Source organism: Alligator mississippiensis, chromosome 2 (assembly GCF_030867095.1).
Source record: "Alligator mississippiensis isolate rAllMis1 chromosome 2, rAllMis1, whole genome shotgun sequence".
NCBI classification, from domain to species: Eukaryota; Metazoa; Chordata; order Crocodylia; family Alligatoridae; genus Alligator; species Alligator mississippiensis.
The window spans coordinates 49,579,946-49,607,439 of record NC_081825.1 but is presented as its reverse complement, the minus strand read 5'-3'; the positions used below and the strand labels follow the sequence as shown (position 1 = coordinate 49,607,439).

At 42.2% G+C, this 27,494-nt stretch overlaps 1 protein-coding gene across 1 annotated transcript in view; it reads right to left on the bottom strand.

The window, feature by feature from the left end:
- Positions 1-13,485: 13,485 nt before the first annotated feature.
- The window catches only part of PGM2 (phosphoglucomutase 2), a 38,878-nt gene continuing 24,869 nt past the window's right edge, over positions 13,486-27,494 (bottom strand). Inside the window, exons 11-14 of the mRNA XM_006278122.4 lie at positions 26,408-26,537; positions 23,659-23,851; positions 20,348-20,481; positions 13,486-17,244 (exon numbers count right to left, since the gene is read on the bottom strand). Of these exons, the coding sequence (XP_006278184.3) occupies positions 17,142-17,244; positions 20,348-20,481; positions 23,659-23,851; positions 26,408-26,537 (560 nt within the window). The 3' untranslated portion in view covers positions 13,486-17,141. The remainder of the gene's footprint in view (positions 17,245-20,347; positions 20,482-23,658; positions 23,852-26,407; positions 26,538-27,494) is intronic.

Below are 27,494 nucleotides of genomic sequence, written 5' to 3'. Positions count from 1 at the left end.
CCCTTACCCAGAGGAGCTGTGGGCTCTCCGTCCTCGGAGGTTTTCAACACGGCGCGAGACGCAGCTTTGGCTGGGATGATGGGGCTGAGGATGGCCCTGCCTGGCTGTATGCGGGTGGTGGGCTAGATGTGACCTCCTGAGGTCCTAGCCCCAATATCCTTATTTTCGGCAACTAAGCAGAGCTGAGCCGCACTCCAGCTCTGCTCTTTCTGGCTATAAACACTTGGCATCCAGCCCCATTCTGACAGTGGAACAATCTTCAGTCAAGCTAATGGTTTCCTTAACATCTGAGTTTGTATAAAATGTTTAGGCCATCTGCAGAATCACTGACAGTTGGCAACACTGGCATGTTTCCAGGATTCATAGATTCATAGATGTTAGGGTTGGAAGGGACCTCAATAGATCATCGAGTCCGACCCCCTGCATAGGCAGGAAAGAGTGCTGGGTTCAGATGACCCCAGCTAGATACTCATCTAACCTCCTCTTGAAGACCCCCAGGGTAGGGGAGAGCACCACCTCCCTTGGGAGTCCATTCCAGATTTTGGCCACTTGAACTGTGAAGAAGTTCCTCCTAATGTCCAGTCTAAATCTGCTCTCTGCTAGCTTATGGCCATTATTTCTTGTAACCCCCAGGGGCGCCTTGGTGAATAAATCCTCACCAATTCCCTTCTGTGCCCCCATGATGAACTGATAGGCAGCCACAAGGTCACCTCTCAACCTTCTCTTGAGGCTGAAGAGGTCCAGGTGCCCTAGTCTCCCCTCATAGGGCTTGGCCTGCAAGCCCTCAAAACCATTTTAAGGAAATTTGTTCTGTACCACAAAGTGCAGTTATTCAATCTAACAGGCCCTCCAGAGTCAGCAATTTACAGCCCCCAGACCACATCCAGCCCACACAAGGAGTGGATCCAGGCCTAGAAGGGCTCATCCAGTCTGCATTTTTTTAAGGGTGTGCCGATTCCTTGACCACTTCATCTACTTCATATTTTGCTAATAGTATGCCAGTCACTTTCAGGTGCCCCAGCCCCTTGTGACAGCTCAGGTAGAAGGCTGCTTTTCCTCCCTGCAGCTTCTGCTCACTGGCACTAGAGCAGTTTCAGGGGAATGGTGGCTCATGGTACGGGCCTGTTTGCAAGACACAGCCCTCATTTGCAAAAAGTTGCTGACACCTGTAATAGACTCAATCTATTGTGAAGCACTATGTTCATCAAAAGAAAGAAAATTTTAATGATGCACAGGCATATACACAAACTACTCCAGGAGTATATTTCTGTATGAAATGATGTCTGCTGATCTCTATATACTATGAATCCTGACATTTTAAGTTAAAATATTTAAGTACCTCAATCTATCAGGTCAGTTCTCATCTGTCTGCCTCATAACCAGAGATCCTCATTTTCCATTTGCCACAGAAATCAGTGGCAGGAGAGTGGGGGTGCCACTGATTGACTGAGAGGCATAAACAACAGCAAAACTAAAAGCAGACTTGGCACCACACTTCCGGCAAGTCACAGAAAGACGTTTTTAAATGGAGACTTTTGTGGTTTTTAAAACAGATTTTTTTGCTTTTTTTCCGTGGAAAACTAGAATCCCTGCTTGTAAACCTAATGCAGTCTCATAAAACAAGATAGACAGAGTCCCAAAAGTCAACAGACATGGACTTTTTCACACCAACCGAGTATGTGAATTTCATAGGGTTTTTCTATCTTGAGACTTATAACAGCTGAATTTAATATTTAATTTTAAAATTCTAAAGCAATGTTTGCAAGGAAAACTTAGTAAATATGCCAACTCAAAATCTGTTGTCAGGCAGCTCTAGTATCTCTGCTGCATCTCACACACAACCCACCAAAAACAGAAATTAACAAGAGAAGACAAGGCAGGATTATGATAGGGTGAGGCCCTAGATTAGAGGTTCCCAACCTTCCCATGCTGTGGCCCAGCAAACTGCGGACCGGAAGTGGCATTATACCCCTCGCTGCTGCCAGGCAGGTGGCGGAGGGCGCTTTGCTAGACCGAAGCAGGGCTTGAGTTCCAATGGCTCTGGAAAAAGTGTGAAAATCCTATCTAATGCGGTTTTTTACTTCTAGGTCTATTTACATATTGTTCCACATATCCCATTAGCTAAACTTGCACTGTGATAAAGAGCATCCGTCAAGTTTCCATATTGTACATATTTTTTTAAAGACTACATAACAACAGAACTAGTTAATAATCATCCCCACAGGAGAGCTCTGATAACATGGATAGCATCACAAAAGCCAAGTTGCTGTCATAGATCAAAGCATGCACTTTTTGTCATTCTGCTTATTAACTTTAGATTTTGTGATTAATCCTTCCTATTCCTATAAATATATTTGAATACCCCAGTATTTTAAGCTTTTCCTTTTGTTCAGAAGCTGTTGTTACTATGCCATCATCTATCTTAAATTTTATATATGCATACATTAGGATGTAATGGGACAGTTTAACAGGCTTATTCTACTGTTCACAGTGCTTTGATAGTGTGTGGCCTAATTCCATCTACCTGGTTTTCAGAAGAGTAATAATCACTAATCAGAAATCAAAATAACGTATTTGCAGCAGGGAGCCAAACAGCAAAATATACTAAAACATACAATTTTGGCTGATTTTGTGCACATTACATGTTTTTTATTAGTATTATAAAGGATGAAATTTACTAAGTAAAGAAGTATTTAAATGAGAAATTATGCATGGTGAAACTATTTCGATCTACCATCATGAATAGCTTAGTTGAGAGTAAGATAGTGCTTACAATTTTTCTTGTTTTTACAATTGAATTACTGAATTCATTTACATATGATACTCATATGCCTTAGGCCAGGGGTCAGCAATTACTTCAGCTGGTGGATCACTTTATGAGTTTGGGTGAGCTGTTAGTTGAGGGGCCACACAAAAAATCTTTCAGAAGATATCATTTTAACAAATTATAGATAAAAAAACAAATCATACACTAAAAACCAAACATTTACTCTAATGTATTTTAATTTTATTTCAAAAAATAATTTTTGTCCTGATTTATGATTTTGAGTAGGTGTATATTACACACACACACGCACACTAGCAAATTGCCCATCAAGAATAACGGAGGGGCGGACAGGGCTGGAGCCCCACGTCCGGCTCCCATCCCACCACAGTCACTCCTGGCCGGCCCCACTCCACCTCCCAGCCTGCGTCTGCCTCCCTCCCTCCCTGCCAGCCGTTCTGGGGGGCATCAGGGCAGGGCCCCGGGGTGGAGGGCACTGCCACCATTATCCCACCCCGGCCTTCTCCCTCAGGCAGGGAGGCGGGGGAAGCCCTGCAGCTGGGGAGTGTTCACCACCACCATTAGGCTTCTTACAATGCATCAGTTAAGCGCTGCAGCACAGATGCCAGGTTTTAGTTTGCTTGTTGGTCTGCTCAAATGAAAGTCAGAATGATTGGAGTACTGTAACTTAAAAAGTAGCTTGCAAGCACAAAACTCAATTCAGAATATTTTTCTAAGTATTTGTTACAAGTTTAATCATTCTTAGTCATTTTGTTGTATTAACAATTTGCATGCTCAGCATATTCTGTAGGCACTTTAAGTTAGATAACATCAAAATAACTTTTCCACCTCTTAAATAACTTGTATTCTTACTATGTGCATCTGTATAAGGAACACAGCTTGCACAAGAGAAGATATATTTATTCTCTCCCAGGTTGAGAAGGCTTATTGGAATTAAAATAAAAGTGATTAAATATCATTTAAATGTAGATTTGGGTTATAGGTAATCAAAGTGGAAATTTCACAGGTAAAAGGGTATAAGTCTGTTTTAGCATACGCTGCCATGCTTTTTGAATATGTAACTTTATAACAGCATGCCATTTTCTCCTCTAAATCCAACAGCATTTTTTCTCATTAAGTCACTCAACCAGCTCATTTGCCGTGGGTCTGATTTTCTCACATGCAAGTCCCTGCAGCTTCCACTGATTTTAACTGGAATTGTTGCAGCTCATTTCTTTTGAATATCAAGATCATTATACTGTGCTTGAGCAATTTAACAATTCAGCTCTCACTAAAACCAATTAAAAATTTACTTGTGCTCTTGGGTTCAGTCCAGACTACAACCATGCCTGACTCTGGTCTTGGTAATTACTGTTTCTAGAGAAAATCTAAAGGGCCTCTATTCAAAATTCAAGGCTTTACCCCATCTTTGAGAATAATGACCTTCGTGCTGTCTAATTTCAGAGTTGCTAGCTAACAGCTCGGGTCTAAGAGGTGGACAATTATGACAAATACTTCTAGTTTAGTAATATCTCTTAGAAAACTTGATAACCTCCTCTATTTGGCATTCTTTTTCTTTCTTAATTGTAGTTCTCCATTTAATTTCAGTTCCATGTCCCTGCCCTCCTCCCAAAACACATAAGAGAAAGTTGAGGAAAGCTCTGGAAAAAACCAAGTAATTATTAAGTGATGGCTTATTTTGAGCTGCTAGTTCAACTCCCTAAACAGGATTTTGTTTCTATTATGTTGGGATTTAAAGGGATATTAGAAGCTGGTGATTATTCATTACTGAGCAAGCAAAATCATGTATTGCCATATATCTGAGGTCTTTTAAATCATTGTATTAATAAAAAAATGACTTGATGTACATGGTGGTGAGGCATGCCAATAATTACACAAGGCAGGGGTGGGAGGGAAAAGCAGCAGTAGCTTCAAGCTGCCTAACACTGGCACAGCTCCCCATACCCCAGCTAGGGAACGGCTACTGGGGAGGAGGGGAGAAAAGCAGTGGTAACAGGAGGACATCTGCAAGTTGCCTGGCTTCAGTACAGCTCCTCACTTCTCAGTCTCCGCATGGGTGCAGGGATAGGCAAAGCCCTGGGGCTCTGTAGGTTGGACACAGCAGCTCTGTATTTGCCAATCCCTGTGTAAACTGTTCAAAAGATGTGAATGTTGTTTCATGGTGCCTTCTCAGCAATTCTCACACAAAGCAGGCTCCACAAATGCTTAGACTGATTTATTCACCTTACAGTACAAGAAACACAGGATGTGGGTATTTTGCTGGTGTGGTTCATGTATTCTTGCATCTGTTCCCTTTCATATATGACAAGACTGGTTTAGTCATCTGGCATATCACAAACCTACTTACAGATTTAAACAAATTAATTCAGAGGAAATACCTGACTTTCATTTTTGCTAGTATTATTCTAGTGCTATAATGCATTTCCAAGCCCCTCAAAAAGAGAGATGATGATGGGAAGCTTCTAAAGAATGATTCAGCTACTAAAGGTCTGGTTTCAGTCCATGTAAGACATAACACTCAAAATGTTTTAAGAGTTTACTTTTGATCAAGAGTCTATTCTTGATCCAAAGTGAGTATGATCAAGAGCCTCTCTCGCATGATGAAATAGCTCACCTCTGGTCTTGAATCTCCTTCTGGGGTCTCCTCAGGTACTGCAGCGATACCACAACAGCTCCTGTATCTTCCATCTGCCCTGTGGTTACGTAAGGGACTAGGTCACAGGCAGTCTTGTCTAATAGACCACTAGAAGAGCGTGAGAGAATGGGGCAGAGTTTGAAATACAGGCCAAATCTGAGGCCAGGAAACATACCAAATCCAGGGGAAAGGTCTGAATCAGAAGCAGAGTTGAGGTTCAGGAGTCAGAGGCCAAATCATCAAATCCAAGGGAAAATCCAGAAGACAGACTCCAAGAAGAGTGAACAGTCAGGAAACCTGGATTGCAAAGGCTTGCCAAGGCAGACCTTTAGCAGGAATTATTGGCTGGCCTGGAGTCTGCTACCACAGGTAGAGAGAAATGGGAAAGTTTTCCTAGCAGGCATTCAGGGGGCCTAGATTGTGGCTAGCTGGAATCATTAGCTGGGTTAGGGTTGCCTGCCTGCCAGTCAAAGCCCCCCAGGCAGGTGTGGCTTACAAGGGAGCTAGCCTAAGCTGGGTTGCCTGATAGGGCCTCTGACAGGCTGGCACAGAAGCCATGACTGAGAAAGATGTAATTCCCTCCCTACCTTACAATCTCTTCTGATTGCTCTAACATGAAATGATTCTTGCCCAGTTTGAAGTAGACCTAGCATGAGCATCATCACACATGCCTGAGTTGCACCAAGTCTAGGGTCAGAACCAAGTTTGGGGTCCTAAAGAGAATCAGCCCACTCTTCTATATTGTAATAATGATTTTTAATTAACATAGAATCATAGAAGTAGGGTCAGAAGGGACCTTGTAGATCTTCAAGTCCGACCCCCTGCCTGGGCAGGAGGAAAACTGGGCTCAAATGACCCCAGCTAGGTAGGCATCAAGCCGCTTCTTAAAGATCCCCAGGGTAGGAGCCAGCACCACTTCCCTTGGAAGTTGGTTCCAGATCCTAGCTGCCCTAACTGTGAAGTAGTTCTTACGGATGTCTAATCTAAACCTACTCTTCCAACAACTTGTGGCCATTATTCCTTGTTATCCCGGGGGGCACTAGGGGAAACAAGGTCTCCCCCAAACCCTTCTGGTCCCCCCTAGTGAGTTTATAGATGGTCACAAGGTCCCCCCTCAGCCTTCTCTTGTGAAGGCTGAACAGGTTCAGGTCCCGTAGTCTCTCATTGTAGGGTCTGCCCTGCTGTCCCCAGATGATGCGGGTGGCCCTCCTCTGGACCCTCTCAATGTTGTCCACATCCCTCTTGAAGTGGGGTGCCCAGAACTGGACACAGTACTCCAGCTGTGGCCTGACCAGTGTCGCATAGAGGGGGAGGATCACCTCCTTAGACCTACTTGAGATGCACCTGTGGATGCACGATAAGGTCCAGTTAGCCCTGCCGACCATGACCTCGCATTGTCGGCCCATGTTCATCTTGGAGTCAATGATGACTGCACTGACTCCCTGCACTTGTCAGTATTGAAATGCATCCTGTTTTTGTTAGCCCACCCCTGCAACCTATCCAGGTCTTTCTGCAGTCTTTCCCGCCCTACTAACGTGCCCACCTCAACCCAAATTTTGGTATCATCAGCAAATTTGAACAGGTTGCTTTTCAACCCGTTGCCCAAGTCACTGATAAAGAAATTGAACAGTGCGGGCCCAAGGACCGAGCCCTGAGGGACTCCGCTGCCCACTTCCCCCCAGGTTGAATATGACCTGTCCACCACCACCCTCTGAGTACGACCCTTCAGCCAATTTGCAATCCATCCGACTGTGTAGGCATCGATGCCACAGTCACCTAGTTTTTTTAATGAGGACGGGGTGGGAGACAGTGTCAAAGGCCTTGCTGAAGTCCAGAAAGGTTACATCCACGGCGACACCTGCATCCAATGCTTTTGTGACCTGATCGTAAAAGGCAATCAGGTTGGTCTGACATGACCTGCCCTTAATGAAACTGTGCTGGTTGCCCTTCAGCATCATCCCCAATGCCGGCCCATCACAGATGTGCTCCTTGATGATCTTCTCAAAGAGTTTCCCCAGGATTGAGGTAAGACTGACGGGCCTATAGTTGCCCAGGTCCTCCCTCCTCCCTTTTTTAAAGATGGGGACCATGTTGGCTATCTTCCAATCATCTGGCACCTGGCCCGAGCACCATGAGCGCTCATAAAAAAACATACAGGAGCAGAACCGGGTAAATGTTAAAGAGGTAATCTAAGTGTCTGAGTCCATATCTTGTCCATCTCAGAGGCAATAAAAAGGTAAGTAGTTTAAAAATATGCAGATACCTATGGTTTGTAGACATCTCTTCAAAGGGAGCCCAAGGATACATTTTTGTGACCCACAGGGTGAAAAACAAAAGATGAAAACTAGCCCCCTATCACACATTATATATATCATGCAATTTACTTCTTAATTGGGCAATACATTTGGCCCGGACACACCCGCAAAGTAATCGCAACAGAAAAATGTACATCCAGCTATAAAAGAGCCAACCAGCTACAAAGTTAGTCCTTGAGAATGTGTAACAACTTCATAGCTGGTTTCTATCTGGCTTTAATTTGAATGTGGCAGCACCTTTAGATCCCAAGTTGTTCCTCATAGTACCTGACCTGACAGCTTCCTGGCAACAAATTAATTTCATAGACCAGCCTAAAAAAACACATCATATGGAGGAAGGTAGTCAGGTCATTTAATTGTTAAAAAACACTTGATAAAACAAATTGTGAATATAGTAACTACTAAAGTAGGCACCCACTCTTGGAGAATGCGTAGTTTGAGGTGAAAAAGTGTGAAGGGATAGCAGAATCCACCACTTGTATACGACTAAGCTGAAATTGGACAATCAAAAGCAAAGGAATAGTTTATGACAGTGTTGTCCAACAGGCAGCCTGCGGACTCTTATGAAGACTGTGAGGGGTTGGTTAATGCTTGGCCCCAGACTCCTATCCAGCCTGCTCCTGTTATTGCCACTGCTGTTGGGGTCTCTAGGCTTCTCCTCTCACCCTCAACTTGCGCTTCCTGCTCTGGCCCTGGTGGGAGGGAGGGTCTGCAATGCAGCCCACTGTGCTGGTGCCTGGGGAGGGCTACCCGCACACAGTGCAGTGAGGGTCCGTGTCTCACACTAGTGTGGCCCCAAGCTATGGTGAAGTTGGGCAGCCCTGCTCTATTAAGTCAAAATATTTAAATAAAATAAACCTTTAGAATAAAGATTTAGGCTTGACATAATTTTTGAGGCAAATAAGTGACGTAACAATTTAGTTTGGTTCATGAGAAATCTTATTTTAAGCTTTGAGGAATAAGTATTAAATGCTTTACTTACCTGCCCTTTTTTCCTTGCTTGTTAAGTGTTGTAGAAAGGGTGCACAAGAGCATCTTGCTAAAAAAAACTTTATTGAGGGGGAAAATAAGATTATTTCCCTGCCTCTGATAGAATTTACTTCCCTCTGGATATTGCTAAAGTCTCCCGCTAAAGCTGATTTAATCCCGAGGCTCATTAAAATGCTCTTTAATAGATAATTTAGACTTTGGATAGTCAGATTTCAAAACAGTTTGTCTGGGGTTTTTCCCCGCTTTTTTTCTTTAATTCCCCAAGAATAGATATACCCACTTCTCCAAGGATAATCTGTAAACCCACCTCATTTCAAGTTATGCAAGATAAACATTCAGCTAGACTGCAATATACTTCCAGGAACAAATTATAAACATTTCAGAGAAGAACAGTTTTATAGTCTTGCTTGGATAGTAGTGTTGCCTCCTCCATTTCTCATGATGAATAACTATTTTGTTTATATGGGAAAGCAACATTTCCCAGCCTGACATTTAATCCTGCAAACACATGGACTAGTGATATGCAAGATTTATTGAAGAAGAAAACTAACAGTAAGGGTTTATTAAAAATAGGTAATATTAGCTCTTTAAGCATTAAAAATACCAAAGTTCTTACACAATCTAGAAAATAACAGTAAGTGTAGTCAGTGTTTTCCATATCTTGAACAGAGAGAAATCCCACAGACTGTGACTTATGTACAAACATTTCCTTTGATAAACTTGTATCAGCCTTTCTAAGTTTTGTTGTATCAGCCCCAAAGAGGACAGAAAGTTGGCACAACAGGAATAAGAAGGCAGTTTTACATGAAAAGGACAAAGGACTCAAATCTCTTCACTTCCAATTTATACATTATAGTGAACAGGAAAATGTATTTAGGAACAACTCCCAGTGAACACAAGATGAAAGCTGCCATGGCATGTGGTGCTGAAAAAGAAAGCCTAAACATCAAACATGGTATGTTTAGTGGTCTGCTAGATGGGGTGATCCACCTCAAATTATTTGCCAGAATGTAGTAAGATTAAGGTTTATATTTTATAAATATTCACATTGACCAGAAAATAGCAGTGCTATTGAAATTAAAAATTTCTGAGCCTACTATCTAATACTTTTGTGGCATGTATCTGTTATATATGATCTATACATGATCATCCACTGTATCCAGAGCTAGATCCAAAAAGAGGACTTACACAGATTTAAAATTCCTAAATCCAAAATGGTATTCCAAAACCTACTCAGTAGCTGCCTACCCCTGGAATAATCTAAACCAGTGGTTCTCAACCTTTTTTAGCCTCAAGGCACCCCTTCATAACTTTTCTAAGTTTTGAGGACCACTGAGCTACAATTTAAATTCAGAAAAAGATCTGGAGAAGTGCTTTGAGGCCAAAAAGGTTGAGAACTCATCTAGCTGGTATCAGGTTTGGGTGACAGGTGCAAAACCTAACCCTGCTGTGCCCTGCTCTTTCCCTTGTCTGTCCCCTCCCCATCTCCCCCCAACCCATCTGTGCCCGAGAGGGCATGGGTGACTTCACTGCTGAAGCTGATCCTACAGGGTCTCATTAACCAGTGAACACCCCTGTGACCCCTCCAATTGGTCCCAGGAGCATAGGAAGAATAGAGGTGATAAACGCTGCAAAGCATGGCACCATCTGTAGCAGAATGCTCTGTTGGGAGCATGGGGACAACCATCATAGGGGTGTCCCCATTTTGTTGATCCAAGCCACTAGTTGCCTCCATGTTTGACTTCAAAGTTTCCCAGCTTCTCTAGTACTGTGTCTGGGCATAACCAGAATTATCCCAATCTGAACAGTTAGGATCCTCTCAGCTACTTAAGTACCATTGGGATTCAGAAGCTAGGCACAATAGGGTCTACATTCCTTGATCTGGAAGACATGCTCAGAGCAGTTAGGAAGCAAACAATGCACAGTGATAGCATCAGACACCTTGAAAGACACCTTTTCAGCTACTTGATTTTAAAAAAGGGAGTGAGGGGGGAGGAGGGATAGCAGCGTTGATGATCTCTCAATAATAACCTAGTATTTAGAGACCTTGTCCAAGAAATAAGCCTAGGTTAAATATTTCTCCTTGGCCTGAGGTGGCTCCTCCCATATCTACTGCTCTCCCTACAGAACGCCCTTCCAGCCAGGCCACTGGCCACGTCAGGTGGGGCTGTCATTAGCCCTGCTGTGGAAGCTGTTCCACTGTGAAGAAAAAATGCAAGATTCAAAGGGACAGAAAGTGAATGCAGCTAATACTTAGTGGTTACAGGAATCACTGCGCAACCCTCCATTTCTGTCCCTGCTTTCAGGGCTATTTATGCATTTTAAATACAAGTTATTAGATAATCACACAATTAATCCTGTGACAATTTCTACCAACTCTCAACAGCAGATATCAATCCACTGTAACTATTTTATCATTCTTTTTTATAATTACATAATCAATAATGGAGTTGAAGGTCTGCTCAGTTCTTCGAAGATAAATTACAGGAAATAGATTACATATTGTGCACCCATTATTTTATGTATTTCACAACAAATCTAAGATGAGAAAGCTAATAATGCATGGCAAATCTGCTGTTTGGGAGTCTGAAAATTATGTTATCAATTGTATTTGATGTCATATGTCAGAAAATATCCATGGCAACAGAGATGGGAGGAATAAGAGCTGATCAGGGTGAGCTCCTGTGCAAGGAGAGACCCCAGGAGTGGAAGGAAGCTTGAGACTGACCCCTCTCTTCCACTTACCTCAGGCAGAGCCTGGGATGCTGCTGGGGACTGGAGCATTGTGCCACACTTCCAGACCCTGTGCTCGATCCGGATTGGAGGCGGTGGTGCCCGGAGAGGTACTTCCAGGCCCGGGGAGGGACAGCTGGGAGAGGACTGCAGCGTCACAGAGGAGACACTGGAGGACTCTCCCGCTTGCATTGGTCAGCAGCAAATGTTGGGTAAAGAGGACAAGGAGCAAGCACAGGTGGTTGGAGGATCGCCATTACCTTATGTACTGGGGTGCAGGATGTCAGGGCCAGTAGCCTGACCAAAGCTGGACACTCGGGCCAAAGAGGAATCAGGCTAGAGGGACATGGGAGCCTGAACCCATGGTGAGCTGGGCCCAAGGGAAAGGCTTTGCCCAGAGCCCAAGTTTTTATTTTTTTATTTTGTTTTTCTGTGTGGTTGTCGGAAGACAGAGTAAATTGATAGGGAAGTGGCCCCTTAGTATGGTGCTGGACTTTGTAGCCAACGTTGGCTTCCAGAGGGGAGAATGAATTGATAGAAGCGTTGCTTAGGTATTTTGGAGTTGTTGCCTTTTTGGTTCTGAGTTCTTTGAGAATGCACCCCCCCTCCTGGCAGGACTAGTAAAGAAAGCAGTTGATCAGGGGAGAATTGACCCCAAAGATAATGCAGACCCCATGAATTAATGTTAGGTTGTGCGGGGACTATTAAAAAGGAATTTATTTGAATCCTCCTGTCAGTATACCCCACGAAAGGGGAAAAGTCTTTGCTGATCTACAACTCAAGAATCCTCAGCCCCACTAAAGGACTTTCTCGTGTCTAACAGTAAGACCAGATGTAAATTCTGGGCAGCCCAGACAGGCCTATCACCAGTAGCCCAAGGGGCCAGCTCCTGAGATCAAAGCACCTAGTAACATCAGGGAGTGGTAAGAGTGGGATGCAGGGAAGGAGGATCCCCACAAAGAAATTCCTCCAATAGGCCTTGAGGTATTACCCAGTGGAACCAGCTCCCCAACAGAAGTGAGACAAAGTCATAGCAGGAGATAGAACAATATCAGAGCATAGCTGGGGGATAGGATAGCTTTTTCCATATCCTAGGGTCATTTTGCAGGGAAGATGCCAGGTCAAAGGAGGCCAAGGCCAAAACCTGAGAGCACCTACCCTGACAGCTTAGAATCTGCAGCCCTAGTTGAGCAACATGAGCTACTCTTCTAAACTTGTATTACTATATTCTGAAATTAAGGTCTATGAAAGTTGTCTCAGACTGCAATAGTAAAAATAAAAAGTACTATGCTAATCTAAATAACAGTAAACATATATTCTGCTGTAATTTGCATGCAGCTTGCGTGACGTAATTTGTATGTTACATTTAAATAAGAACCTTTTAACTAACCACTGCATGAAAATACTAGAAATACATTTCTAAATACACACAGATAGGGACCTACTGAAATCGTGATTCGGGCAGGCTCTGTAAAAAAGTGAGGAAAATAAAATGTCTTCATGGCCACTGTGGCCTGGCTGTGCAGCCTGCCAGGGAGGGAAGAGGGAAAGGGACCTGTTGGCATGACAAAACGGCTGCTGTCCCCTATCCCTCACCACTGATTGGCTGCAAGTGCTGTCCATCATATGGCCCCACCCATTGCCACCAATTGGGTCAAGCACCAGGGCTGCATGACTGACAGCCCTCGTAGCCAATCAGCAGTGAAGGCCAGGGCCATACGAGGAGAGTCCTTGCAGCCAGAGATGAAGGGTAGAGCCACCAGGGCCCCACGGCCAGAGGCCTGGGGGAGTGAGGGGGAGGCACTGCACTCTGCCCATGAGAATTGCTGCCAGCCCTGTGATTCGCACACAAAATCAGCCAGCAGCTGCCTCTAGTTTGGTAGACCCTTACATATAGCTCTAAAACAGACATTTGTATCCTTATTCTTTATAGTGAAGACTTCACTGTGCATAATCTGGAAAACTGAAGCTACAATTTATACACCAGACTTTAGTTGTTTAAAATAAAATGTTTTCTATAGTTGAGGTCAGTGAAGCAAATCAATTTTTATTGTACTGTTCTGGCATCTGAAAAGAACAAAGAGTTATAAGCAAGATGTCAGGTTTTTAAAAAAATAATCACAATTAAGACTGCTAATCTTTCATCTGTAGTGAATGTTCAGATTTTAAATGAAGTAATATCCTACCTACAGAAATTCTGGATTTTCAGAAATGAAGACTTTCTTCACGCCCTAAAAGTTTTATTTTCCCCACCTTGTATCAAAATAAAATCATGACAGATGCCCTATATCAGGGATGTCAAACATATGGCCGAATTTGATCCACAGAACCATATGGTTCTGCAGGTCGGATCTGGCCAGCAGAACAATTTCATCTTGCCTGCCTGTAAACTAGTGGTCTACCAAAGTTGGGGGCATGCCTTGCTTCAAAATTTGGGGTCTCTAGACCCCAATGGACAAGACCATCTGACAAGACCCCCCCACCCCCCAAGCTCAGCACTGCTACCTAGAGACAGACTGGTGCCATCAACACCCACAACTGCCTGAACGCAGCCACCATCCACTGCCTATATCACTGCTTGCCCTCAGACCTGCACTACTGCCTGGCCTCAGACCCATGCTCAAGGTGTCTGACTGTATAGGGCAGGGGTATCAAATTCATGCTGGACCCTGGCCCATATTCAATTTCAGACCAGATAGGTCTGCAGCAACTGCTGTGTTTGGGTGGCAGCATAGTTTCATAGTAGGTAGGGTTGGAAGGGACCTGAGCAGATCATCAAGACCCCCAGGGTAGGAGCTAGCACCATGTCTCTTGGATGATCTGCTCAGGTCCCTTCCGACCCTACCCACTATGAAACTGTGAAACTATGCTGCCACCCGAACACAGGAGTTGCTGCAGATCTATCTGGTCTGAAACTGAATATGGCCCAGGGTCCAGCATGAGTTTGACACCCCTGCCCTATACAGTCAGACTCATCTTGAGCCCTGGGTTCAGATCCAGACTGAAGGGCTCCTTGCAGACTGGATCCAGCTGGGGCATTGGAGCAGCTGCTACAGTCACCCTAGTGGCATGTCCAGCAGTGGTGAGAGGTCTAGCAGTGGAGGTCTGGTGGTGGCAGTGGTGAGCCAAAACTCAATACTGGTGACCATGGCCAGTGGGGCCAGAAGACCTGAAATTCTGTGGCAGGTCACGCCCCACAAGCAGCCTGGCAGGCCAGACAAAGTGGTTCTGCAGGCCAGATCTGGGCTGCATGATCAAATATCCCTGTTATATAGAATACAATCAGCAGTGTTTAACAAGACTACTTTTACAGTTCAAGATTACAGTATGCCAAACGCATTTTATTTTAGCACAACAAAACATACATAAAATGCTGACGTAAAAGCAAACATTTTATCTAACACTGGCATTGTACAATCATCAACATGAAAACAGTGCTGACAGTAACTCACACACAGCAAAGAGGATTTTTCTGCTGAGTAAGATATTTATCTTTCCAGACTACAGCAGGGTTATCAAGATCTGGCCCCTGGTGCTAGCTTAGCAAGCACCATACTGGCCCCACATGCAGGGCCTGGGACTTGCACTACAAGACCCATATGTCTGGCACCCCCCTTCTACATGCTGGATCTAGCACCCATGGTGCTCACTGTGGTACATAAATCACACACGATGCCCGCTCCAGGACACAAGCTGTACACAGTGGCTGCTGTATGTGGTGTATTCTCTGACCAGTCAGAGCAGGCACTGGATCTGGCTTGTGGGAGTGGGTCCATGTGTCCCTTGCATGCCGATCCAGTGCCTGCTTGAGCTGAGATGGGACTCATGCAGTGCTTGCCCTGGATGCCATAGGTGCTAGATCCAGCATGCTGCCAGGGGAGAAGGAAGTGGGGGGGTGGGCTCTGGCCCTGATTTGGCCCACAGGATCAGCCCCATGCTGTTCTCACACTAAGGGGACAGATGAGTTTGATACCCCTGTGGTAGAGTCCATGTCCTTGCATTTCAATTCCAGAAGAAGATTACACAGATGCACAGAATTTCTTTACAAAGTGCCTAGTCCTGGTCCAAAGTTAATGAAAAAGTTTCCTATATCAGCAGCAGTGTGTTTAATAGCACCTGGAGCCAATCAAAGATTAATTTAGCATTATATGAGGCATTCCACAAACACATGAAGAAGTTGGTCTCTGCTTTATCCTGGTTTTTGACAGGTTGCAAACAGGTGAACAAAACAGGACACGGAGAACAGAGGGAAGGATGAATTATTAATAAAACGAGCACTTCTTTTGTTTTATTTAAACTTTTCTCTAGTCCCAAAAAGAGATGGATTTACCTAATAAAAGTCCAGCAACACTTAATTTCCTCAAAGTTCTCTACAATATTTACTTTCTTTTAAGGCCAAATAGGTGCAAAGATACGCATTTGGAAGCAAACCACTGCAGTAATGTCTTCCTGAATCTGCAGACAAACAGCAGTTGGGGGAGGGGAAGACACTGGTAAGAATTTAAAAACTTCCTGACCATACAGAAGTTGATACAGCTATCTCTGCTGAATTAAAGAGCTAGTTATATTATTGTCCAAAGCTAGGGACTTATTTATTGGTAGGTTGGTTCACCAGGAACCTTATACATTAATTTAAAATAGCTACAAATAATATTAAATTAGATTTGATACATCTTTAACAGAGAGCTTAGTGATCCTGCGTGCAATGTATACAGCAATATCACAAATACGTTTGTTTACCAGGGATATGCTAGACTATTCTAGTGTCCCAAACTGAGAACGAAAAACAGCTTTTGTCTCAGTTTCAGAGAGACTTTTCCTGCCCTCAGTGGACACTTCCTTGATATCAAGTCAGGTTCCAGACTGAGATGGCAGGCAGTGTTGTGCCCATTGCTTCCTTGATTTAGACATGAGCATATGTGCACCCAATTCTGGTAGTATGCAATCAGATATGTCCCAAAATTCAGGATTCTCAGACTACACCGTGTACTTACTTCAGTGGGATGGCAGAAATCTTAAAATCCCTGGGATATGAGGGTGGCTCAATGTCTCTATAGACAAAGAAAGCTGGTCTGCATAACCTGAGTTCAGCACCCCTACCTAGAAGATACTGTATTTTACAGACAACAAAGCAAACAGGAATATCCCTGCTAAATTCTGCTATTCTGTCTAAAGCCCCTCATACAAACTTACTATTCTGGGGATGTCTGAACTGTTTTTACCTAAATTCTTCAGATTGCCACTCAAGTATTCCCTCACAGGGTAATTAACCAACTTTGCAAATCCTAAATGTAAACACACATTATGCATTGCTATTCAGTTTCCATAAAAAATGTGATTATCTATATTGCTGCAAAATTAGCCTCAAAAAACAGAAAAATCAGAAACTAAAATATGTTAATTACAATAACATTTTACACTGATAAAAACTGTAATAATCAAAAGATAATTCTGGATGATTTTTGGGTTCTAGGTTTTAAGGAATCAATTGCTTTTAGCTCAATAAAACCACTTTTCCTTCCTAAAAAAAGACATTGCACTAAGTGGGGCACTGGAACTCATAATTACTTTTCATCATAGCTTGGAGGCTTTTGGTCCTAGAAATTCCTACTTTTTAAATATTGTAGAGCTTTACGCTAAGTGCTAAAGAAACAGTACAATTAAGGAAATATTTTCAGCTGTTTTACTCTGCCTTGGCCTGAAGTTTATTTTTTTCTGGCTGAAAGAAATGCTTTTCAATAGCATTGACCAACTCTTCCAATTCCTTCTTGAGTTGCTCCAAGTCACTAAAAAAAACAAACAAACAAATAAAATGCTCATTCTGGAGAAACAAAAAAACTAAGATGAAGAGGAAATGATATCACCATTCAGGCTTAAAGAGTATATTCTCAAACCCAAAGCATTATATTTTAACCATTTTATTATTATCCCTAGTAAACTTTGTACTGAATTTCATAATTTTTTAGAACCACATGTGGGACTGTGTTAATATTTACCTCTAACTCAAGAATTTCAAAAGCTGAAAAACCAAGACAACTTTGAATTGTAATACGTTATTAATTTTTAACTACATTTTCTCCATTACATTACTAGTTTTCAATGCTGTTCAACTTACATATGTAGTATAATTTTTAGAAGAATTTTCACTCATGATAAATAAGGTGATGGGTATGCATGCTGTAACAGAAGTTAGCATAAATATTTTATTAACCAAGTGTATGTTTTACATTTGTATCCACTTATTGCTTCTCATTTTACTTTGAGTCTAAACTAAGGAACTGTATTTTTCTATCAGATCTGTGTAATACACAATGCAGTTGGGGTTGGTGTCTTTGAGCACACATTGCCAACATAATAAAACATTAAATATTTAAAGTTCAATTACATACAGCAATTTGCATATAGTATTTATCGTTTATTTAAGTTTAGTTGAGAATGCCCAAAATTATTGTGCAAACTTTAAGTTAACACTGTTGCTTAAACATCAAAAAATGGCCAGTACAAGAAAGACTAATACAACAAAATGCCCTGGCCCTTATATGGAAAAAGACTGATAGGATGGTCTCCATTCCTACTTGATGCCTTGCTTCAGCTGGAACTTATACAGACCGTGGGTAGAAACAGAAGTCACTTGCTATATTTGTGCTGCTTTAAGTTTTATGGCAGCACAAACGGCAAGCAAATAGACATCCCTCCAACATCAACATGGTGACAAAAGATACTAATAAACTGTGCCACTTTATTGAGGTTGACGACTATTTACTTTGTAGCGGGACAGTGAGAACAGCCTGGAGCTGTCTGCAGTCTCCCGCCGCCCTGGACAGGTTCTCTGGGTGTTTGAGGTGCCTGATTCTGGGCAACCAATGTAAGACTGGGTCCCTCAAGCACTGGAGCACCTGTCTGGCTTTCCCAGCTTACAGGCATGCACCCCAAGGAAAAGCCCAAGTGTGTGCTGACATAGAAGCACAGGGAATCCCATGATCCTGGGCCTACAAAACCCATACTGGCCTCTTCAGGCAGAAAAGTGGGTCAAGCATGGGTCCCCATGTGGAGGGTGCTGAGGATTACCCAGGTTCTGTGCCACTTTATGCCCCCAATTCAGGGATCAAGGCAGACCCAAGCCTCCGCCTGAAGCACCGGTCAGTGTGATTCCTGGCAAGGAACTGAGGGATGGTAAGGAAGCTGGGGAAACCCTGATGCCCTGCCCTTCCTTGCCAGGACCCACACCAGCCCATGCTTTAGGTGGAGGCATGGGTCAGTATAGAACTGGACATGGGGCAGCAAGGGACCCAGAGAATACCTGGGCAAGGGGAACGCATAGCCCATTGTTCTGTTTTGGGCAGGGGGCCTTATGTAGGACAAGGAACAATGTGTGTGTTGCTCAGTAAAGCTTATGAGCTATAGTGGGACAGGTCCTGCCACAGATGATATACTTCAGTTCAGCAACATCTGTTTCTATCCTAAGGTTCCAATTTGTTACTGCCAGCTTGGATTAAGTTTGAATAGGCAGCGTAGGAGCAAAATACTACATATGCTGGTTCATCCCTCCTCCTACCCTTTTGAAAATTTGGTGTGTGGGAATTTAAATTTCTTGTTTGATGGTAATGGTTGTATTTATTGTACTGATATAATTTACAAGTAATGAAAAGTTCACATAAGAATAAAATACATGGACAAAAGAGGTAGAAGTTACTGCAGCGTTAGAGTGATGTTGTAGCCCTGACAATTCAGGAATTATGCTAGAGGCAAGGATTTTTTGGGGTAGTATTTTTACTGGACCAACTGCATAGTCAGAATAAAGTTAGACAAGCTTTTGAATGTGTCATTCTTCCTTAGGTCTGAGGAAGAAATCAGACAGTAATTGTTAAGAATAGTGGATAGGGCTGTGAAACTGGAGGCAGGAGAAATTCCTAGGCAGTTAGCAGAAGAAAATAATCTTGATTACTGGAAGATCAAGACCTATTAAAAGGAAGGAGCGTAGGAAGAATTTCAGGGATCAGGTAGATGGTAGTATGTCATAAAATCAATATTGATATTCAATCTTTGGTTCCTAGCTTCCAGCCAGTTTATGAAATTATGCTCCCAAGCCTACTTCTTTAAGGTGTTTGGTAGATCTCCCTTGAGTACAAGAATAGTGATGTCCGAAAGAGAGTGGCTGTTCTGTGAAGAGTGTGCTCCTACTGATAAATGTGTGCATACTATAGGTATTGACAGTTACTAGCATATATAAAGGCTAAACAAATAGCAGCCCAGTACAACCATGTCATTTTAGTTTGGACTAGTGTCTTTGGTTGGAGATCAGAAGGAAGATAACAGTACAGAGGCTGCAATGGAGGACCCCAGAAGACCTATATCATTATAAACAAGCTCTTTGTGGGGTGACTGGAAGGAGAGGAGGGGACACTTTTCACATTCATACATTTCTGAAAGTGGATCAAATGCATCCTACTGCCAAATGAATGGACTGATACCAAATTATGCTTTTGTTTTATTAGATGAGTTTTAAAACCTACATAAGTTAAGGGAATAAGTAATAAGAGAAATATAAAACATTTCATTTTTTGATACTATCAGCTATTCTACTATCAGTTAGTTTGAAACAGAAAGGTTAAAAAAAATAAAGGAAGTTACATTTTAAGGATTTTTAAAAATTATTTTGATTTTTTAAAAATAGTATCAAGGTGAGGGCCCCATCTTTTCCCTAATGAAGTCAACAAAGACATCAGTGAAACTTCCTTGAGAACAAGAACATGCCAAAAACTGTACAGAAATATAATTTAGGATGCATTTTTTCCAAAGTAATATAATTATTAAAATTGAATTAACTCATCATATTTAATGAAAGAGGCCTATAAATAACTAGCATTTAATCCTAAAAGCAAATCTTACCTGTTTCCAGGAGGAGCACAAAGTTCAGCATAGTATTTGATTTTTGGTTCTGTCCCACTGGTCCTCATAGTAGCTACTCCTCCATTAGCAAAAGTAAATGTTATCATTTGGCTACTCTTACTGGTAGGAAGAATCTAGAAATACAGACGCGTAACAGAGAATCACATTTTAAAGATTTGCTACTGGATATACAGAATTAATTTTTGATGGAAAAAACAAACTATGTTGTCTTCTCTCTTGTGCAGGAATCACATTGGGATCACAATCTTTACTTCATTTTCAAAACCCAAGCTGAAGTTATGTTCTGGCCTATGCATCACCCCTAGATAACATATCTAGAAGTCTAACACAAATGTTGGCAGCATACATAAAAAGCCATGTGATATGCATATGCTCCAGAAATAAAAATAAATACCATATTTTCTCACATAGAACACGCCCTCAAATAAAACATGTAATCTGTTTTTGGAAGGCAGAGTGTAGAAAAAAGGATTTTTCCAGAGTCATGGCTGATTGTGTGACCTAGGGTAAGTTCTCCTGGGAACACAGAGTACCCAGGAAGTTTGGTATCCCAGGAGATAGGCTGGGAGTGACAGGAAGCTGGTGCTGCCTACTGCCTCACCCAAACTGTTTCCTGGGATGCAACGCTTCCTGAACACACTGTTACCTCTCAGGTCCGTGTTCTTGGGGAACCCTGGCACAGGACGCAGCCTGTCTGACTCACAAAGAATTTTCCTCCCCTCCTCTACCTAAACAAAACTGATTAAGATGCAGTGGGAGACGCACCTAAAACCCTCCAGATAAGGGTGCCAAGAGTGAAACAACTGCCCTAGGTCTCATTTGCATCCGAGATGGAACCAGATGACCATTCATTTACATGGGAGATGGAGAACAGAAAGCCCGAAGCAAAGACTGCAGTGAATTCTGGGATCAGAGAAGCAGGGGAGCACTGCATGATGGGGAAATCTGTGCTCCAAATGCTAATCAACCCATGTCTGCACACACCCAGCTCAGCATTTATCGGACCAGTTATAATCTGGATTTACAAAGGACTTCCCCCTGCCACACACACACCTCTAAGCAGAAGTAAAGTTTAATAGGCATCTTGGGCTGTACATTCCCCAGTCCCACTATGGGAGGCCTATTTAAACTTCATTGGCTAAAACTCAGTTGCCGGGTTAGGAAATGCTGAGGCAAAGACACCGAGTCAGAGGGGGTATGGGCAACATTTGAACAATGGTAAAGGGTTCATCACAACGTCCAGCCCGTTGAAGCCCTGACCACAAGTGTTGTCATACTTTTCCTGAGACAACTGGTGGAAGTCCTCCCCACCAAAGGTTATGAACACTCCAATAATTGCCTTAAGTCTGTTAAAAGACTATAGTAAGATCTGGAAAAGTCATGCTAAGCTGAGGCTTGCTCACAACAAGTAAAAATCCCAAACCTTGATGCTGCAAGCTATCTATTGTTTCTGAAGAAACCATGAGCTATCCCATCAGTATATCTGCTATCCATAGGAATTTCAAGCTGGCTCCTAAGTGTATGGCTACTCCTTAACATTATGTTTTCCTGATTATCAATCAGTTTTTTGAGATGTTCCAAACCAGATAACCCTTTGTCAAGAGAAAAGACAATGATTTACATTATTAAGAATGCTTTGAAGAAGCTGAACTGAGGGTATAAAAATCTGTAAAAAAAGCAGCAAAGTGTGTGTGTGCTTCAAGAGCAGAAGTCTCTCTGACACCATCTGCTGTTGTTCTCGAGAAGCTGGAAGAAACGGATCACCTCCCTTCAAGGATTGTGCTAAGAACTTTACCTGTCAGCATTGCAACCCGAGTGCCTTGGACTGGTAAGATCCCAGCTCTTGCTCTCTCTTTTCTCTCTCTAGGCATAGATTTCTGAACCTGAACTGTATTAGTTAAACTTGAGCTAAGTTTCCCCAAATACTTAGTGAAACCAAGGTAGTATTGTAATTGTTTGTGTTTGTTTTTCCTTTGCACATCTATTACTATTAGTACCATTATATTTTTCATATACTTAGCAATAAATAACTTTTATAGACAAACTGGTAGTAACTGGGTACATTTTTCCTTCTCTACTTCTCCTTCCCCACTTGCTCTGCAGCAACGCTTCTTTTATCTAAACTAAAGATCCCTGTGAAGCCCAAAAATACTGTGGGTTCTGCTCATCAAGAGGCTAAAGATTGGGATGTGCTGAGTTTGAAACACATAAGGGGATCATCTTGTACAGGCTGATTAACCCAGTTTGGCTCAGACGTGCCTTTATGAACTGAATGCTAGCCCATGAGGGTATCAGCTGGACACCCAGCCAGATTCAAAGGTATTCTGCTTAACTGTGTGCTTGTGTCCGACTGCAGTTTATTGTTGCTCTGATGAACTGATTCTTGACATATGAAGGTGTCAGCCTGTCCATGCTGATCAACCCGGCCAGGTCAGGCGTGTCACATTAATCTGCGTGTGTTTGTGTGTATGACTGATTTGCTAACTGGAGGAACCCAGCCCCATTGGAACTGAGTCTTGCAAGATAGCTCCACTGGGAGTGAGGACTTGCAGAAGGGCGATATATAACTCCATATTGAAACACAAGTAACACAAGCAGCAGATTGATAGAATTACAAGACCCTAGAAACGTATCCCTAATAAATGAGCACACCCCAAGGTGATGAGCAAATCTGGTAACAACTCCATGTTCCCAGGAGGATTTACTTTGTCACACAAGGTTAGGCCCCACACACTTGCAAGGGCAGCCCCAAGAACATTTGTTCTGTACTCTAAGTAGTTCCCTATATAGCCTCATCAAGATACTATGAGCAGCTCACTTGCTGCTTTAGGCACAAGCTACATTGCTCAGCCAATAGCCAGACACAAGCAGCAGCCTTCTTGGCAGCTGCATGGCATGCACAGTGTCTCCAGGCTTGCTTCCTTTCCAGTGAGGAAATATCTAGTTTGGGGGGAAAATGTGTATGTTGTATGCAAAAAAGATAAACGCCTATAGAATCATGATTCTAATACGCCCTCAGACCTGACTTAAATACAAGTTAGGTATATTCTACATTTACTGTATCAATGCCAACGCTGAAAATCCCTTCACTAATGAGTTAAAAGCAAAAGGTGCTTGTGGTACTACAGTTCCCACAAGTTTCATCCTCTTTCCAGCTCAAACCCTGTTATGTTGCACAAATGAGACAAGATAACGTTCTGGCCCAAGGTAATAATTTGTGTATTACTTAAATGGTAGTTTTGAATTCTTTTCTCCTAATTTAAGGTTTACTGAAGTGAAACAAAACTCACAGCCTTTTTATCAGGTTGGCTGCTATCATGGCCGGTTGTTAGATCTCTTACTCCAGAAACTTTAAATCTACCACAAGATTTTGGGTAAGTGTTCTTCTTTCCATCATGATTCCTCAGATTCTCAAACAGTTCTTCAATAGTCTTAGGATCATGGCAGATAAAATATGAAGCTTTAGTAATATGGAATCCATACCTATTATGGCAAAACATAAGCAAATAGAGCATATAACATACTTAAACACAGAGTACATACAGTAGGCACTATTCTATCTTTGTGTATATAAAAGATGTAATAATATAAGAAAAACTGATCCTCGCAGTCACCTGAGCTGTAGCATACACTTTTCCACTTACATTTAAAAAACAAAAAACTAAAACTGACTTGGTTTAACATCAACTTCCATCTCCCACACCTTTATTTTAATTGCTGTGCAAATATAATTTTTATAATTAGAAAGGAAAAAATGATCTTTCAAACATAGGAAAGAAAAAACCCCAAGACTTGATTAAAGCCCACAAAAAACTAGCCATTCTAGGATAGGAAAACACAGCATGCCCAACTGTCACTTATTGAACGGTGATAGGCAGGTATTACTGCTAGATGGATGCTTAAGAAACTGACGGCCCAGATTGTTTCAGAACTAGAATGCAGGCTGGTATTGCTGAAGCGAGAGTTGTCAAGGAAGATACACTAGCAGAAAAGCTCTTCCACCAAACTTTAAAAGCAAATGCAGTTGAAGCTTCCCTGTTGTGAGGGAGAAGATTTTAAACTTCAACTGAACCGCTTCTTTTAGTTGATATTTTTCAGCTATCATCTAGGTCAGTGGTGTCAAACATGTGGCTTGTGGGCCAGATAGGGCCCATGGAGCCCCATCATCCAGTCCCAGTGCTGCCCTGGGGTCTGAACACTCACACCAACATGAGGCAGAGTGTACTCTGGACCAGGCCTGGGGGCAGGGCCCTAGATGCGCGCCACACACAGGGTGCAGGCACCTGCGGCACATCCCAGAGAACTTGGAACTGGCACTGCATATACTGCAGTCCAGCCAGGGGTGCATAGTGCAGATCCCAGACTGGCTGGAGCAGCAGCTGCACCACAAGCACGACCTGCTTCAGTCAAACTGCTACACACAATACCTGCCTCAGCTGGTCCGGGACCCGGGCAGCATGTGGCACCTGCAAGCACCACATGCAGACCAGCTGGAACAGCACTGTGTGTGGCATGGTTTCCACAGCAGGCCCATGAAACTGGATGAGTTCAACACATTTTATTCGGGTTGCTAGATGTACTAGTACAGAGCCCAGATACCATCTTGCAAAATAAATCAGATTATACACTGGGCAGAACAGGCAACATAACTGAGGACTGATCTAAATAACCAGAACTACTGGTTGCATGCCAGGCTAACATGATCATCAATCCAGCACTTTGCCCAAATTGGCTAATTAATCTCTAAAGCAACCTTCCTTTCTATCTCTTCTTGAAAAAAATCTGTAAGTGACTTCTAGGATGTCTTAAAACGTCTCTTTTCCCAGAGCTTAGGGTGGAATCACAGCTCATTTAGGTTTAAACTAAAAAGGTTGGAAGGATGACTAACCCTTAGCTGTATCTTTCTTTTCTGCATCTAAAGCTTTCATTGTGTACTCCAGAAGTAACTTTAGATGGACATCATTTGATTTCCAAGTCTGGCTGTAACAGACACAGGGCATCTACATGTGCACATTTAATGCGCATTAGCCCGATTTAAGGCGCATTAAGAGCACAGGTCTACATGTAATGCACCTTAAAAATGGTGATTTAAGGCTAATCAAGCCTAAATTTGATACTTGCATAAAGCAGGCATCAAATTTATGCGTAAACAACTAAATCGCATTAGTGAATGTGTAGATGTGCTAATGTGCATTAACGTGGTGTGTGTCTGTTGACTTGAAATTAACTTTAGTCCCAAATTGGTCTGTACACCCATGTTAACGTGCATTAGTGTGTGCATGTGTAGACATGCCCGCCCACATGCCGATTAGGCTAATGCACATTCAGCTTAGGCGTGTGTAAAAGCACATGTAGACATACCTACTGTCAAATAGCACAGAGGCATCAGAAGAAAGGCACATCTTAAACCCTACAGGGAGGACTTCTGTTGAAATAGAGGCATCATGCTACATTTCATACCTATAATCATTCAGTAATCAGTGGTTCTTCTTATAGCATGAAAAATTTGTGAACTTCTTTCTACGTACCTTCTTTCTAGGTACCTAACTTCTAACTCAGGTCTTACAATGCAAGATGCTTCTTACTATGATTCTTCAGAATAATCAGTCCAAAATGCCTTTAATCCACAGTTTTTATGTAATTTCTAACACCACCAAAGAAACTGGATGCTGGATGGGAGGCTACACCTCATGCCATCTACAGGACTAGAGAAGTTACATCCAGAATATCAGTATTTCCTTGGTCACAAGGTACATGTGGTACTAACAGCATTAGTGAAACCGCTGTATAGCTTGCCATGCAAAGCCTCAAACTGAACAGTAATTTGAGGCAATGAAGAGTATTTACTCTTGGAAGGTACATGGTGAATGAATGTTTTACTTTGGTTTTCCTAGGGCTGACAACTTTCTAGTAGATAATAACAATTGTTTAAATACTACTCTGATTCTAAAGTATACCAATAATTTGCTAATGGGTATTATTTTATAAAGTACTTAGAATGGAGAAAATCTGATAATTAGAGAAGGAAATTAAACTTACTCTTCATAGACAGCTTTAAGCTGTTGAGACAAAGACAAGTTCTTGGTTGCAAGAAAACTAGACATCTCTGCAGCTATAACAGCAGCACTAACACCATCTTTGTCCAAGACAGCAGGGCTACACATATATCCTAAACAAAAGAATTTAAACATGAGTAGAACTTTGTACCAAAATGAAATTAAATCTACGAAGAGAAAAAAAATCAACCTAAAATAAAAAGTGGAGGAAGAAAGTGTCACACTGCAAAAGGTTTTACAAATAAAACCAAAGTATTTTCACATCCTTGGATTTTGAAAAGCATTAATAAAAAAGGATTATGATAAATCCAGCATTCTGTTACTATTGTTTAGGTGTTTTTTTCTGTATTAAAGGATAAAATTACTCCTAGCATTGCAGATATTTTAGTGCAATACATTCCACAAAGCACTTTCAGATTCTTTTGTGAAAGGCACTTTCTACATGCAAATGCAAAAGCATATACACGCAACTCACAGTAAGAAACTCAAGCACAGAGTTTGATCCCAAACCTGATTCCTCCCACAGCAGCAAACAGCCGTGCAAAAGCCTTCTAAAATAGCCATACATGATTGATTCTGGTGTACTGGACTACTCAAAAAAAGCAATTTGGGAAAAGAGGTATCATGGGGCTGTGCATCTGCGTACCAAATAACACGTCTTCTCACTCACAAATAGTTGGTTATTTTTAGAAGTGCCACCCACAGAAACCAACCTGAAATTTAAAAGTCAAGTTGGTGTTTTTCTGGCTCATATGGAGTCTGCAACTGGAACCTACTTAATAATTCTGTTGTCAATGTCCAAGAAGTTCACTCTACCATGGGTCAGCTCTTTAAATGCCAAGTAGCAAAAACTTTGCCAAAGTAGATAACACTGAACATTCATAGAGAGACTACAACAATGGCTGAGAGAGAACCTAAGTACTTATACATATACTTCAAGAGAGTAAATATCAAAGAGGGAGGAAGTGGGAAGGAAAGCTGTATAAGGTAAAGGATAATGTTACCAAAAGGACAATTGGTATAAGCCACTCGCAATTAACTTGAGGTTGGAAATCAAAAGATTCCCAACT